Source organism: Calonectris borealis, chromosome 5 (genome assembly GCF_964195595.1).
Source record: "Calonectris borealis chromosome 5, bCalBor7.hap1.2, whole genome shotgun sequence".
NCBI lineage: Eukaryota > Metazoa > Chordata > Aves > Procellariiformes > Procellariidae > Calonectris > Calonectris borealis.
In genome coordinates, this window is record NC_134316.1 from 36325715 (window position 1) to 36343285 (window position 17571).

At 38.4% G+C, this 17571-nt stretch overlaps 1 protein-coding gene across 1 annotated transcript; it reads right to left on the reverse strand.

Annotated features, from left to right (window-relative positions):
• Positions 1-3044: 3044 nt before the first annotated feature.
• Positions 3045-13467, reverse strand: EMC7 (ER membrane protein complex subunit 7). Its single transcript, XM_075151799.1, has 5 exons — positions 12311-13467; positions 9152-9271; positions 6453-6591; positions 5831-5911; positions 3045-3699 (listed from the first exon to the last, which is right to left on the reverse strand). The coding sequence occupies exons 1-5, from the start codon at positions 12544-12546 to the stop codon at positions 3547-3549; spliced, it is 729 nt and encodes a 242-aa protein (XP_075007900.1). The 5' UTR covers positions 12547-13467; the 3' UTR covers positions 3045-3546.
• Positions 13468-17571: the final 4104 nt, after the last annotated feature.

A 17571-nucleotide genomic window follows, 5' to 3' on the forward strand; every position in this document is an offset into this window, starting at 1 on the left:
CACAAAGCCCAACAGTTGCATCAGAACCCAAGGCACCTGATTCTAGAGTTTAAGTCCTCTTCACAAATACAAATCTTAACCGCAAGTCAGCCTTTCCCTTTGAAGCAATACACACCATATTTACAGAGCCATTATAATACCCACTTCATCAAAAAGATAAAGAGCACCAACAAATATTTTGTTTAAAATAGTAAGGCGAGATATTACATTAAACTTCTTCCTTACATGTGAAGAATGGAAGCATCTTTGATGAAGTAATTGATAAAATCATTTCAAACTGTTCTAAACACCTTCCAGGCCATCCTAAATGACCAATAGTTGAAACAGACTTCAGCAAAATATGTCTCCCCTCCCTTCTACACAGCCTGTCATAAACTCAGAGTTGCCCACTCCTTCAGAACACAGCTAAATGAGCTCTTAGGCTACAAATCCTCAAGATGCAGTGAGCCAACTGTATTACTCACACTCACTGCCAGAAACAGAGTTCCTGCTTCTGACTGCATGCCTCTGGTGCTTACCTTCTGCTGGCTCTGGTATTTCTTCGATCCTTCTGTGAGCTGATTTAACTCTCTAAAAACATAACAGAAATCCAGCACAAAAATGGACAAATTTCTCTTGTTAAGTCAACGAATAGCAAAGCCTGAGAAGTACCAGAACTTGTAGGCAGAAGGCAGCAGGATCACCTAGTCCAAGCTGAGGCAGCAAGTCTTCCTCCTTTTGGCAATGAGGAAATCAGCTTGTCTATAGTCCAAGCAGATTCTGTACACCTTTAATTTCTGTTCTGAGGTATCAGCTGCTTCAACTTCCTGTCTGCCTTAAATTCTCTCAAGTAGCCTCACTAAAAGGCAGCTATGTTTTTTTTGAAAAACAGAGATGTCAGACGTAACACAGAAGAAAGACTACTAAAAATCTGTAAATAAGGCTAAGGAATTAAAACTGAACTATAGCAAACACTTACTTTCTACAGAAAGACAACCTTGCATTATACTAGTAACTGCAGTAAGAAAGTTATCAAATAAGCTTTGCCTAGTGGCATTTATGATGGCCCAAGACCACATTACAACTTTAAGTGACCAAGTGACTTTAAGTGACCAAAGCACTCTGGCTAGAACCTTTTTTCTCACTTGACACACACAGACTCCAGCTCTAAATTTAAAAAAAAAAAAAAATTGGTACCATTGTACCTAGCATTAGTTCAGCAGCAGACCAATACACTTCTACAAATCATTTTATCACAAAGGTGTCTGAAAAGGAGAGGAATAACATACATGATTGAGGAAATAACATTAGGTAACAAGATTTTTGGGCTTGGATTGTTCAGATAACACGTTTCTGTGGGTGGGGCAGACTTTTCTGTTGAGGAAGGCCGGGGAGTGATACACTGCATCTAATCCTGATGTACAAAGAAATTGCCTGGACCTTAATATATCAGTCCTAAGAAAAAGAGAAGTGTGGAATATTCCATATGCTCCTTCCAGAGTTTTATTAGGATCCTTACAATCCCTGTCAATTTTTTTACTCTGACCTCAAGAGACTTTCATCTTTTCATGGCCTAAATTCTCCATTCTCCCTTAAAGACAGATCAAGACTGTGAACAGACGCAATGAAAGAAGGCAGAAATATTGCTGTTCTTACCTTTGTAACAAGGAAAAATGCATCAGTATGATTAATTACTGAACAAATCATGATTAAAACAAGTTAATGCAATTTAATTGTCATTCCAATTACTGTTAAACAAAAGTAACTCGTGGCTTGTACTTTCCAGGACAGCATAGTTACAAAGCTAGTTGCTCCATCTTCAAAGAACTGCTCCCTGTTTTTCCTATGAATTTTTCAGTAAGATGCTGCTGAAAGAGGAGTTTTTTGTGGGGGTTGTTTTTGTTTTTTTTTTTCTTTTTCTTTTTCTTTTCTTTTTTCTTTTTTTTTTTTTTTTTAAAAACCAAAGGCAACATGACACTTATTTCAGTAAATCCTTCCAGCTAGAATATCCAAATATCCTCTTGTCTCTACTGGATATATTTTTACTTAATACACAAAACAAAAAGACCATTCAAGCAAAACAAAAACAAGACCAAAAATGTGCAGCTTACTTTGCAAAGACTGAAATCTTTCATTGTCCAAAAAACATTGGTTTATTTCTTCTCCAACATCTTAAAAGTTGACTTTTAAGCAAACGAGTACTTACTCTCTTGCAGCTTTTATGTTTCACAGCATACTTCTAAGTATATATTCTAAGACAATTTATAGCCCTCCTAAGTGTTTGGCAGAACAAATAAATGCATTAGAATTGATTTTGCTTCAGGTATAGTTTAGGTGAATGTTAAATACCATTTTTGGAATCAGATATACATTACCCATACTGCATGGATACTGTTAAGAAGTTAGCAACTGTAAAAACGGAAGAGAACAGCATTTATGCTAAAAAAAAAAAAAAAAAGAAAAAACTTACGGACAGCTGCTAAATGGGGTTTGGCAGGTACTGCTGTCATTTTAAGTTGCAAATTTGTGCAAGTCTAGTGGAAAACAATCAATTTTTTCAACTTTTCTCTGAAGTTCCTGGGTAGCTCGAAAAGATACTGCAGTACAGACAAACACGCATGCTCAAAGAACAAAGTTTTGCCAGTTACTTAGCATACCTAGAGATAGCCATATACTTTGGAAAATAATTGAAAAGATGAGTGGGATTTACCTTCCTACTATACTTTTAGTTTTTTTCTTTCATTTTAAAAATTTTGTTCTGTATTTGGCCTCAAATCATACCACTGATAAGATGAATGCACAGCACACAGAAAACAGTATGAACCAAAAGTGTTGCAGAAGTGATACATGTGATTTAGAAACGAAAGATCCAAGATAAAGGTTCACCATGTTATATAGATACCTTGGATTCATAATTAACTTGACAGAGCTTAAAAGACTTTCTGATACAGGATGCTTTGCTTTTTTTGCCCCCAAAGAGTTTTTAGGAGAAAGTAGATCAGAATAGAAGTGGGCAATAAAAAGTGGAACGTCCTTGAACTAAAGTGTACAGGCAGCAAACAATGTAAAATAAAATGATTTTATATGTAACACATATGACAAGCTGATACAGCAAATTACTTACTCAGTAAACCCATGACTCAATTTTGAAAGATTTGTTCATTTCAGAACTCAACAGCAAGTATAAAACATTAAAGCCATCTTACGACTGAACTCCACTTCTATTATCTTTGAATTTTTTTTAATACATTGTCTTATGATTAAGACATTCGTTACTGTTTAGCACATCATATAATTTATAATAATTCTCTGCAGAACAATATAGTTAATTCAGTATCATCAATAACTTTATACAGATACAGTATTGAAGCCATGTCCTCTTTTGCTTACTGTCAAGTACAAAACAGCTTATATAGACTAAAAAAAGCTACACACCACAGTTGTAGCATACCGTATTTTGTGCCTGATTAAAGTTTACAGTAGTGGCTTTTTGATCTTTCAAGACAAATAAACATGATACCACATAACAAACGGTTGTGCAAACTCAGGCTTAGGAGGAAGACTTAACTACCTCCTTTTTCCAGAACTACTTTTCCCTGCTTTACTGCTGCTACTACCAGACTTGCTGGAAGATTTTGAAGAGAAAAGTCTTGTCATGAATTCAGAGACATCCGGCAGCTCATGGTTGGAATTCAGCATGTTCATTGACTGCTCCATTTCCTGCATGCAAAGATTAAATAACCTTAATAGCTCGTAACAATTCTGGCTGTTTCTAAGGCATCAGTTGAAAGATCGTATCAGGAAGATGTCAAATTTTCCCAAATACTGTTTTACTATTTGTAGTCCTCCAGGGTACATATTGCTACATATTTTTATGCAACCGCAGCCAAATACCCAGCTACACACAGAAACATAAAACCCCAGAACTAAAAGCACAGGTGTATGGAAAAAGGTAACCATGTCTTAAGCAGTCTTACAGGGCAATCATGTGATTTAAAACAAAAAATTCTAAAAGAAAAAAATGCCATTACTTATTTTCAGCATTACTTTCCTCCATTTTAAAATTTAAGCTTTTGTTTAGATTTTCAGATCTGTGTTCTCATAGATTTCACATACTTTTGTGTTTTCAAATTAGTATTATTTATGCTAAATCTAACAAATTTTTGAAGCTGATTGAAGGGATTAGATATTTTTATTGCCCCACTTCGTAACATCAAGCTATTAGTGTACAGCAGCTAAGTTTTCTTTGTTTCATGAAAGGAAGGATTTTAATATGAGACCATATATCCAGCTAAGCTTAATGTAACTTTAGAGTTTAGGATAGTAGCTCTACGAGACGAATTAGTACGGTTTAAAACAAACAAACCAACCCTGAAGTGCTTTTAATGCATACAACAGCTGAACTGCACATCCACAATGTGATAATGCTTATAGTAATTGCGAATTTAATGTGGGATTGTCACCTTGCTCTTCTAGTTACCATTCAGAATGATACAGCTTTAACTGTTTTCAAGGTACAAATGAAGAAAAAGCTGTTATGGTAGCCTTTGTTACTGCATCTATACCATATCTGTACTTAGTGCCTCTACAACAAGCAGTTACTAAATCATTAACTTTCTATATAAACTAGTACTGTGCTGATTCCATAAAGAAGAAACAAGCTGACTTGAAAAATGTAATACAAGCTCCATACCCTCCGCAAGCAAACTGAAGTTGGATATACGCTTAAGAATTTAATACATGGTCATCTAGAGAATGCCATTGCAACTGAGTTCTTAAAAACTACCTTCTCCTATTCTTTAAAAATAATTTAAATTACAAGCAAGATTCCTTCAACTTAAAATTTCTCCTTAACGAGTCATATCAGTCAGCTAATAAGAACTAAATCATCAGACATTCTGATGGTTCACCATCAGAACAGCCTGTTTGTAAGCAGTGTCAGATCAGTGAAAAAAGTAAGGAATTTAAGTGTTTTTTTTTAAAATTCAACTTCCAAAGTTCAGCTTGGTTTGAAGAACATGCCATGGATATCTAGCATATCTTCGTATCCTGTTTTTAATCAATATTAAAGCCCGAAGAGCATTACATAGCTCCGATATGGTTTTTATAGGTATTACTTTAAAAAAAAAAAAAAAAAAAAGACTCAAACACCTATAAAGTACTACTGAAGACAGTGGTCATTTAGAGGAAAAGGAGTTTAAATTAACCAAACCCTTAAAAAGCAGCCACCCAGGACAGACAAGGAATACTTCTAAAAATAAGAAAAGATTTAGCAAACACCTTGAATCTCCATTTTGTCCTAGCCTTCTGCTATTCGGCATTTTGCATGATGAAAGGACAATAAATCAGATAATTTAATGACTACAATAAGACTTCATATCATATACACTATTGTGACATCTGGATTTAACAGTCTTGTAAACTATGTGGTTTAAGTTAATGGATAAGAGAACCCCACGATACTCTTCTCAACACACTTGATACTTATTAAATGATGTCTAAAAATGAAGTGCTAGATTTAAACATAGCGCAGAAATACATTGGAAATTTATAGAAAAAATGGCCTTCAAGAAATTATATTTATCGCTCTAAAGAAACTCTGGAAAACACCATTCATACTGTAGTACTTTCAAGGCTGTGCCAAACAATTTAATTGTGTTGTGCTGTCTAACAGCAAATTCTTGAGTCAGAAATGTCAGAATTCATTGTTAGAACAGCAACACTGTATTAACTGAATAAATGATGCCCATTAAGACTTCTTTAAAAGTCCATTTTTGTTTTTATTTGTTTTCTGTACCTTAAAATCTCATTATCTTTGTTCTCTATGTCTGCATCAATTGAACGTACTTACCCGTCTCATATCAGGATCACTGGTGTTGACAACTTTAGGCAAAAGCACAAATATCAGTAATGGAAGAACCATCATCATCACCTACACAGAAAACAGCAAATATTTCTTCAGCTTATTTATTGTTCCAGACATTTTTAGACGTACTGACATAAAGCTTTTAGCTAAACAGCCGAATTTTGGAACTACTGCATTCTGAGTCAGTAACCCAGTAACAGTAATCCTCTTGTCAAGAAAGAAACTTGATAAGGAAGTATTATGCTTTAAATAACAGATTTCAAAGTTGGACCATTAAAGTAAATGCTTGTTATCTCTTTCAACTGTTGTAATTACAATCTCGCAACATGTTGATCTCCACACTACTAGAACAACATCATGTTGTCAAAGGAACCACACTATGGGCTATTTTCAGAGGATATACATTAACAGAGTGGGTATATAGGGGAGGAGAGGTCACAGAAGAACTTTGTTTTTCACTTGTTTACAAATAAAGAAATAAAAAAATCCTCTCAGAAGAGCAAAGTGTACACATCTTTTCTCAATTATTTTATTCTCCGTATTCTGAAGAATAGCTATATTTGGATCCTTAGCATACTTTTAACCTTTGTGTGTTGCTCGTACATACCATAGGGTTCATGAGGAAATCTGTCCATCCCCAAGATTCTCTCTTTATAAAATACGAAGGAGGTCCAGAAGATTTCATCTGCAGTGGGTATGGCAGCCTGACAACTTCAGAGGTTTTGATGTAATTCACATATCTTGCTCTAATGAGCAAAATGTAAATAATTAAAAATATAAATACAATCTTTATCAAAAAATAAAGATTATTTAATAATATTCCAAACGAAGTTCTAATAATAGACTACAAACAAAACTATCTGCTAGGCAGTGTCAGCGAGGCTTCACTTTTCAGAAGCTAATTTCTCTCACAGTATACTTTATGGAATCAAATGATACTTTACCTTTTTTTCCAGGCTAGCTATTAAGCAGGCTAAAAAACTTCATACGGAAAACAGACCTGCACATCAGAAACATCAGAACTATTTGTTCAGATGTGACTTCTGCAAAACATTTTCTCTCGCTTTGGTAATGAGCGAGAAAAGCTACAATGTTTAAAAAGAAAGTACAGATTTGAACAGTGCAGTGTAGCTTAAACAGAGTTTGCTCACGGCAACAATTATTTATATATGAAGTTAATACTACCTTTTCTCTAAGAGCATTACTTTTTATTTATCAATATTGAATCTCAGTCTTTATTTTTCCACAGTTCTTCACTAGTATTCTTCACTTGGGCCTAGTATTTAGATAGTTACTTGGTCCTATCATCTAACTTTGTCACTCTTCACCCATTTTTCATGATTTATGAATATTTATCGGCCTTGTGCAATTCCAGGGATGACTTCTGCCCATTACAACAGAAATCATTTATTCCTTCTGAATTTTTCACCAAATATTCATCCATAGAATGCCTTTCCCTCCTACCTTATGACTACACATTTTCTTCAAAACCTTTTGAGATTTTCAAGTAGATCTTATCAAACATATCCGTTATCCACATGCTGTTTCCTCTTGCTAAGAATTCCAGTATTTTTTTACGTCAGAACTTCCCTTAGAAAAGCCCAGTTGACATTTTCCCCGTGTATCGCATTTTTTCATGCATCTCCCAACTGTATTCCTCATTACAGTTTCTACCTGTTTGACTGGTAGAGATGTCAAGCCTACTGGTACTTTGCTCTGCAGACATATTCTAGCAATTTACTTGTCGTGGTTTAACCTGGCAGGCAGCCAAATACCACGCAGCCGCTCGCTTACTCCCCCCGCCCCCCCAGTGGGACGGGGAGAGAATCGGAAGGGTAAGAGTGAGAAAAACTCATGGGTTGAGATAAAGACAGTTTAATAGAACAGAAAAGGGAAAATAATGATAATAAATAATGATAGAATATACAAAATGAGTGATGCACAATGCAATTGCTCACCACCCGCGCTGACCGATAACCAAGTAGTGATCGCTACTTCCTGGATCACGCCTACCCTTCATATACTGAGCATGACGTCACATGGTATGAAATACCCCGTTGGCCAGCTGGGTTGGCTGTCCTGGCTGTGCTCCCTCCTCCCAGCCTCTGCGCTTGGTAGCATGGAAGCTGTCCTTGACTAGCAGGGTACTTAGCAACAACTGAAAACATCAGTGTGTTATCAACATTCTTCTCATACTAAATCCAAAACACAGCACTAGGAAGAAATTTAACTCTATCCCAGATGAAACCAGGACATTACTTAATGTCAAATTTGTTACCTCTAGTCCTCAGGTACCAAAACAGTGCTAAGTGAGAAGTGACACACACTATTATGTCTATTTCACCGAGTTCCTTCCGCATTTATTACATATTAATTGTTGCCAATGAGATAGTGCCTAATAAAGTATAAAAATAAAAAATTCATAAAGTTTGGGAAAAAATCTAAGCACAAATTGTGCTATTATTATTATAAACAGACCATTTGCACTGTTTTCAGTTTTGAGATTTCAATTTTTAACCTCCCCTAAAAATACTGCTGCAGTGTTTATACTGATGTTTGTACTCCTAAAAAGTAAGGGCATCTTTTATAAGATACTGTAAAAGACAAACTTGAAGGTAAGATACTACACGTGTGCCTGTACAAAGAAAAATGTTTATTTAAACGAAAATGACCTTATTAGATAGGATAGCCATTTTTCTGTATTACTTACTGCATAGTGTGCAGTTACAGAGATACAGTTATAATTGTTAGGAATAATGTATCTGGCCGTGACATTAAAAAAAAGCTAACAATGCTACAGAAATACTGCAGGCTGGCAACTACTAGCATTTGCCAGTAACTGTAAGGAGTTATCTTATGGAGGTGTAACAGAAACATTTTAGAATTTAGAATTAGAATGAATTAGAATTTCATTGTGACAAGTCTTGACAGAACATTTACCAAAAAAGAAAGGAAAAAGGGAAGAAGGAGGGGGGGAAAAAAAAAAAGGAATAGGCAAAAGATAAAGCGGTTAACTGATTTATGTCTAGATTTTATTCCAGGATAGCTGCATAAGAAAGTAACAAAAGTAAACAAATAAAAGGACTCTTTTTATCTATCTCCTCTTATTTAAGGCCATAAATATGAAAGGAAGAAATCAGACTTTGGATTTTAAGAAATGTGCTCCTAGAAGTGATGTCAAAAGAAGTTGAAACATACTGTCTGAAATGGAAGATCACCTCTACAGTACTGTTTACATTACTTCTTATACTGTGCTGTCAGGCATACTTAACAGATCAATACAGAAGCAAATCAGGAAAGGCTCACCTCATTTTGCCTTTTGAGGTTATATCAACTCGCACAGGCTCAAATTTATGAGCAGGGGATATAACTTCCACCACATAAGATCCTGAAGGTACATCATGAACCACAAAACTTCCATCTGTCCTGAAAAAACAGTAAGTTCCACTACATTTCAATATGCTCCAGTACACAAGAGAGGATGCTTTATTTTTTTAAAGAAGAAACTGTAATAGTATCATTTTATATTATAAATCTTAGTATAACAACAATGACCAAAAGGAAAATTTGAATCGCTCAGCACTCATAATAAGGTCATCAATGTGTGCCACAACAGTAGCAGAAATTACCAGTTACGTTAAAGATTTTCTCATGCCCTCAAGCTATTGTCTTGCTGGAGGAATAATTTAACAGCCTAAGTAAGATTTGAAATGGTCAGATTTCATGTATTCAAATGATGGCAGAACGAACTTACACCTTCCTTCCTCCTTCCGAAATACATACAATGAAGTTTACTTTGCTTCAGTACTTCTGCTGGAAGCAAAAAAAACCCAAAATTGACATCCTATATAGTGTGGGTAGATATTAGAGATGACTTGCAACGCACAAAAATTGTGGTTCGTGCCTTTATTGCAAAATAGAGGTTTTTACTTTTAATTGCTCCCTTTAGGACTAGCCCACGCTGGAAAGCTCTATCACAACAATAAGGAAACTAAGAGCTCTGAACATATACACAGAAGGGATTTTTAGACAGACTGCTTTTATTTTAAAATATGTAACTTCAATATTCGGTGAAAATGTTAGTAAAAGGATATTTGAAAGCTTCAGCACCAGTTGCCATTAAATTAAAGTACAGAAACTTGTAGTTTTCCTCCTACATGCTTCCAGAAGTTTCCAGGAAGAAAAAATTAGTGTTTTCTACCCTTTTAAAATTAATATAAAAGATATCTCTCCTAAAAATAAGACTCAAAGTTAAGACAAAAGAAGTTGTTCAAAGGGAAAAAAAAAGTAATCAAACCTGATACATTAGAAACTTGCATCAGGAAAACAAATAAATGAATCCTCTTAAAAGTGAACCCTCAAAAAGAATTTTATCTTTATGTCCTTCACACAAGTTCTCTCTCTCAAAGATGTACATCACTTAAGGACCTTTCCACCACGAAGACAGAAGCATATAAACAGTGCTGTGTAGGTGGGTTTCACTAATACTTTATGTGATGATTTGAACCCCTAAGAATGCTTACACTATCTTATATTGCAACTGCTATAAGGATGTTTCCCTAGGAATTTCCTTTTAGTTTTTCATTCTTTTCAGTATTTTTTTGATAAAATTCAATTATAGTTTTTTCCTAAAGATTTATTTATATGACAAAGCAAATTCTCACTTCATATACTGGTATCCAATACTGCCTTTTTAGAAAAAAAAAAGTTTCATTTTTATTATAGTGGGGAAACTAATCAGATTTATAAAAACGCTTATACTAGAGAACAACTCTTGAAATACTCAAAAAGCAACTTTGCTATGTCAAATAATTATTTTCCTCTTTTTGATAACTGGAATGACATCCATGTAATGTATAATGAAAACCTGCCTGAGAGATGGTGACAAATGTACCTTCTGATACACCAAATACATTTAAACCTGTCACTGAAAGTGAAGGATCTTTCTACTGAGCCTGAAATACCACTGTTATTTAAGAAAACTGTTCTTTCTTCTAACACAGTTCTTACTAAAAGTATACTGCCATCCAGTACTGTGCTCATTACAAGTGACAAAAAAAATCCCAACCAACATTAAAGCATTCTTGCTAAAATGTACCATGCTTATGGTAGTGCAACATCTACAAATATGTTTATCAAATGGAATAACTTATATAATGTTAATTGCTTGGCTTTAAGTTATATCAATGTAATTTGATGTCTATAAATAGACACATCAAATTAATGTAATCAATAGAGCTTGATATCTAGGTTACACTAACATAAATATAGTATCCTCTTAGCTAAGACTATTTCCTCATATTTCAGACAACTCGACTTCCAAGCAAGCATTTGGAAACTTACCAACTTCATAGTATTTATTAAATCAGCTCCTAAATATGATGCCAGGCTCCCACAACTTGGTTGTACTGGCTTATCAGGTGCTATCCTGACAAGATTCTGCAAGTTTTGCAGAGTAAAATCTGTGTGTTAACCTATCAACAGTTCCCAGAGTCAAAGTTCAGTTCAACCTTTACTGCAGAGGGAATAATTAAAAATGATTGATATTTATGAAGTGGTGTAACTTAATTCCATATAAACTTTCTCATTTTAATACATGATTTTAAAAGCAATGTATTATACTGTATTAAAAATAATAAATAGGATTTTAGGATTAGCTTCTACTCTTGAAACTATGGGATCAGTTCAATTCTGAGGACATTTTCTATGTCTTTATATCTCTAGATCCTTTGCTGATCTGAATATACCCACTACCACCCGAGATTGAATAAGCTAACATGATTCTTGACGGCTTCCAAATGCATTTGCATGCTCTTGTGTGAAGGAATAAAGCCACATCCCTTGAAATGGCTTTCACTGGTACAGTGAAACAGTTTTTCACAGGTACTGTAATTGATAACTACAACTTTAACTTTCTGCCACAAATATTTCTCCAGAATTTACCCTCATAGCTAAAGAAGGTCTTAAAAAAGAAGTGTCAGAATTTGCGCCCACAAAAGCTGAGAACACTGTACTCCAGAATTTAATGCAAACGTGGGTTTGTTTTTTTTTTTAATTAAAACTCGGTTTCAATTTTTTGATCGCTAAAAAGCCAGCAGCCTTAGTCATCGATTTGGTTACATCTGCAGGAGGCTGAGAACAACCATACCTACAGCACTAGAGGCTCCCACCACAGGCCTGGCCGTTTCTAAACGGGTAAGGTGCAAGCGCACCAGCGCAGCCGAAGTCGGGCGCGAGATGTCCGCCCCACAGCTGTGCGTAGCTAACTGGGACAAGGCCGCTCTGCCACAGCTGGCGGCCATCTTACGGCCGCGACTGTGGAAGGGACGCTAAGCGTGCCAGAGGCGCGGAGGTGGAGGGTATCTCCGAGCGGCACCCGCGGCACTGGGCGACACCGGCCCAAGCCCGGCGAGGGACGCTTGTTTCCCCGACGGGACGAAGCCCCCCGCCCCGCCCGCCGCTCACTTCAGGAAGCCGACGTGCTCCTCCCCGTCCACCAGCACCCGGGCCCCCGCGATCCAGTCCTGCGGCTTCACCCCGGGCACCACGGCCCGGCCCTCGATCTTAAACCGCTCCCCAGGGCCCGCGCCGCCCGGCGACTCCGCTGTCCCCGCTGCCTCAGAGCCACAGGCGCCATCGGGCAGCGGCGACGCAAAAAGCCAGAGCAGCACCAGGCACGCCGCCCCGCGCCGCGCCGCCATCGCGCCGCCGCCTCCCCCGCGGGACGGGGCGGTCGCCTTCGCGCATGCGTCGAGCGCGACCCCGGGGCCCAGCGCGCAGCCCGCACCGGGCAGGCAGACAGGGCTCGGATGCCGTGCGCACGCGCACGGGAGCGAGTGGCGCGCCGTCAGGTGACGTACAGAGCACTGGCGAATAGGAGCGAGGGAGCCGCTCGGCTGTGACGCGTAGCGAGGCGGAAGTGCTCCGGCGGTTTCCCTTGGGTGAGGCGCCGCAGGGCCCGAGCGCCGGGGGGCGGTGCCTGCCCGGGTGGGGAGGCGAGCCGCCGTGCCGGCCCCGCCGGCGGAGCACCGGCCGGACAGAGCTTCCCCCGGCGCTGTGCCCGGCGCTTCGGCTCGGCCTACGCACGGCGGGAGTGCGGGGCCCGAGCCGGCCGGGCCGCCCTGCTGCCCGCGTCCGCATGAACCAGCGCAGGCTGCGGGGAACCCCTCACCTCGGGCAGAGCTCCAGCAGGGCCGCCGGGTCCCTGCCCCTCGCTCAGGGGCAGTACAGACGCTCCAGGGCTGGCTGTCCGCGGACGTCTTTCTGACCTTGCAGGTGGTGCTCTTGGGCCCTAAAAGCAGCACGGCTGCTAAGAATGTTTTGCGGAACTCGCTCGACTCTGTGGCACGGGTAACTTGCAACCTGGGAAATCTGTCCCCGTACACAATTTTTCAAGAATTCGCTTATTCCAAGATGAGAAATGGAGTGCGTGTTGGGAGGGCTCCTTTGCTTTTCAGTTTGTGAGTAAAAACGAAGGATAAGATCATTTACTACTTAAAATGTGGAAGGACACAAATGCAAACTGGAAATCGATGGATCCATTTAGAATTAAGACAGTTTAAGTTAAATCCTAATAGTTATCATGCAAAGAATAACAATCAAGATTTTTCTAGGAAAAAGCAGCTTACAAAAGAAAAAAAAAAAAAATTGGTCATTAAATCAAGGCCTAAAGTGTCTTCTTTTAACCAATGACTTATAGTGCTGCAGTTTGTTTCTGATGAATAACTAGAACTTGTTGACAGTACAAGAGTACGAAAAGCTGTTAGTGGGCAGGCACAGAGTTATAGGAGAAACCAGGAGGGCTGCAGTACCTTCCCTGCTCCTGTCTTCCCTTTAGGCAGCGTGTCCTGCTACGTCATACATATTCATTGTCACATCGTGGCCACACTTCCTGCGTTTTTACCTCTCTTACTTATGTCAGAGTTAATTACTGAACACATTGAAAACATGTAATTATTAAGCATGATTATGTTAGAGATGATGAACCTGGTCATCAGCTGATACTCAATAAAAACATTGTATTATACTAGGCATGATTTTGAAAGCATATGTCACCCCATGGGACTGGGATAATGTGAATTATTTCTCTGGTAGTATTTTTGAGGTGTCTCTACTTTGGAGACAACCAGGAAGACGTATGATCAGTGAGGATCTTCTGTCACATAAACTCACAAAAGCAGAAACTCCAGCAGTTTTGGGGGCGGAAACCTAAGAATGCTAGAACTGAAGAGTGTTAGAAAGTAGCTTCTCTGAATTGAATAACTTTGAGCGTCACTTTTTTCAGTTTTTGTTGATGAAGCAGTACTTACCAATAGAATCACAAAATAGTAGGATTTATGTTAAAGCCAGAGACACAATGCTGTTTCCAGTATAACATCACAGAAAGACATCGTCTTCATAGTGACACGTCACATTACTAGTTTTCATATGCAGTTAGTGTAAAAATGCTCCTATTTTTTAAAATATCCTCAAGGAACTGTATTAGGACGCTGTCAGACGGCATAGAATGGTCATGCCCTCCAGTTTTAAGGATTTTCTCAACCAAATAATTTATTTTTATAACCTAGGTAATACAGTTACTTGGTTCAAAGCCTTGTGAACCCAAAGAAAACTTCATTTGTTTTTTCATACTGTAATCCAAGAAGCTTCTCTCTGTGTATTATCCTGCTAACAGACTGACAAGTTACTTAAACAGCCTCTTGGCTAGAATTCTATCCTTATGTAGAAACCCTGACTGTGGGTGCAGCTTTCATTGCAGAAGCATATTCTTATATATGCGAAGTTTCTACTACCTGTATTGGCATGCGACTGTTTTAGTGTTAGGTAAACAGTCCCTTCTCCTCTCATTGTGTAACTTCTTTACATATTAATAGCTCTATTTCATACAAACAGAGAAAATAAATAATTTGGTTGATTACTGCCTTTTCGATTAAGACTAGCTATAACAGCACCTCATTTGAGTGGATTGCACGATGCTATTTGTGAGTTTTGATATCATGCTGTGGGTGTTTGCCTTCTAGGTAAAAAGAACAAAATCCAAAACAAAAGTAGTACAAATGGAATCAAAGAAATAAAAATGTCCAGGTATAAATTTATCAAAATATAACCAAATATAACCAACTACTCATTTTCTTAGTATATCATCTGGGAGATGCTACCTGTTTTTTTTCTGGAAGGAATTTCACTATTAGCAAAGTTTTGTCTCCAGCTTGATGTCAAGTGAATCCCTATCAAAAAAGACAGATAAAACTGCCAAGCAGCAGTTTCAGTTCAATTGAAACAACCGAACAATTCCATCAACCTCCTGAAAATGCAAGCAAGGATGACCTCCATGTTTTACAGCTGTCTCTTCATTGATGGATTCACTCCCTGAGTAACAGCTATGTAGAAACTTGCAAGTTTCTGAAAAGTTCTACCCCGCTCACAATCAAATTCTCGGTTTTGTCTGAGTTACTTCAACTAGCTGTCACTAATGCTACAGAACTGTCAGCCAGATGGATGGGAGCTGACAGTCCCTAATGGGTTGAACAAAGAGGAGGTCTAGACTAATGTAATGCCATCACACTGATAACACTGAAATCTGTATCTCCAGATTCTTGTCACTTTTGGTTTCATGTACAAACCGAAAAAGCAGAGGAGACCCATTAAATCCCTCTGAGCTCTCTGAACACAACATCCATGAGCATCATAGCTGCTTACAGAGAATTGTGTAGTCTGGGATACTGGTGGATATTCTAAGTAGCAAGAGAGTTTTCTTCTTCCCTGAGGGTAAAAGGAGTTTACAAAAAAGTAGCAGAACTTACTTTTGTGCTGAATCCTTTTCACAGGCTGAACTCTAGCAAACTTGCTCTATACATTTATTGCTTATAGTTCACCATTAGTAAAGCATTTTCATAAACTTTAATTCACCTTTGAACATCTCAGTGCAATTACTCTGAAAATTTCTCTTTCTATAAAGCTGATAGCACTTTGGCTGGTATTTAAATATTTTGCCTTTGAAAATGTACATGATCCTGTCATTGATACCGGTTTACTTTAATATACCGGACATGCACTGGACCACAAGCAACAGCAGCCCACAGTCTGTTTTGTGTGTGATTCAGGCAGCGATATGCAGAGCGGTTGACTTTCAGCAGACAAGCAGGGAGCAGCTTCAGCCATCTGCCCCTGATCTTACTGTAGTCTTTGAGTCAGTCCCCCAAAATAGGTATACAGGTAACACCTAGCGCACCAGTTGAGTAATGCTGGTTCACAAAAGTTCAGTGGAAGCAAAGACATAGACCTGGCTGATACAAAGAATAAATAAGAATTAGATGTGTGTCAGAATATTCATACCTACATCATTTTTTTTTTTTTTGAGAAACTAATTAGAGGTGAGAAGAAATCAAAATGCCCACCCAAGCAAGAAGATCTATGAGAATACATAAACTGAAGGTAGAAGGAAGAATTCAGCATAAAGGTACTGTGAAAGACCACAGCCAGTTAACTCATTTTACTGAGCTCTCTCCTTCACAAGGAGGTTTACCATGATTAAACATAGAATTAACAAAAATTGTGCAGCATGTTTTCTTCAGCACTGATTTTTTTTTTTTTTAATAAATTTAGCATGGAATCGTTATGCCATCTACTGGCAGTTTACAGTACTTAATTTAACGAAAGAACGTGGACAGAACAAGTCAGGATTGCAGCCTGGATTCAGTGACAGTCTGTGCTGTCCTGAAGACAAAATGCTCTGAGAGGGTCCTACTTCTGACTTGGGCAGAAAGGTACGCAGGCCACCATCTTGACTTGCTCCAGAATACCAGTCTGCTTCAAAAAGATTGCCCGTCAGTGCTCTGGATATTATCCTACGCTCCATCTCTGACAGAATGTTGCATGGTGGGGCAGAAAATCTGCTACTCCCCTGTAAACTCCGGAGCTGTCAGAATAATCTCTGCATCTCCAATGCATCCATCCCCACAGTGTGGAGTCAGCACGTACAATTGAAGACTTTTCTGTCTCAGAGAGCTAACCTTCATCTCCCCCCTTGTTTGCTTTCACCTCAAGTTGACCAGACAAACTTCATTGGAAATCGTTGAGATTCAGATGCCTTCCCCAAGGTTTCGCTGTATGCTGAAGAGCATCCAACAAAAGCTAAGTCATAAAACAGGTTTCTTGTACCCTGACACTCTGCATTATCAATTCCCACACTGCACAGCTTCGTGAAGAAGCCTTTTCCTTAAAGATGTTACTGGGCAGGCGGGCACTGGAAGATCTGGTGTTCCAGCTCTCAGGATTGTCCTACCTTCCCTTTCCAACAGCAATCATACTTGATTTTTGATTGATCTTTTTCAGGCTTACCTTACCTCACCTCCATTTTCCACCTTCAGGACGTTTTTTTTTTCCAGGAATGAATTGTTTCCACCTTTCTGATATGTCCAAAACCATAAACAGGATACTACTTTAGTACGCTCTTCATAGGAGTTAGCAAATGCTGACATTGAGATTGCCAAATGATAGCCAGCTTTGTCTGGTTGCAATTGACTGAACTGATCTTTACTGAACTCAAATTTCATTCTTTAGTGGAAGAAATTTAATTATTAGTTTAAGTGCAGGGAAAAGGAGCATAATTTTCCTACTTAATTTTCCTACTGTAAAAATTTCCAGACCCCCTCTTGCAAGCAGAACAAACCTGATGGTAACCTGGAAGTTGGTTTTACAGTACTTTGACTGCAGTCCTCATCTGC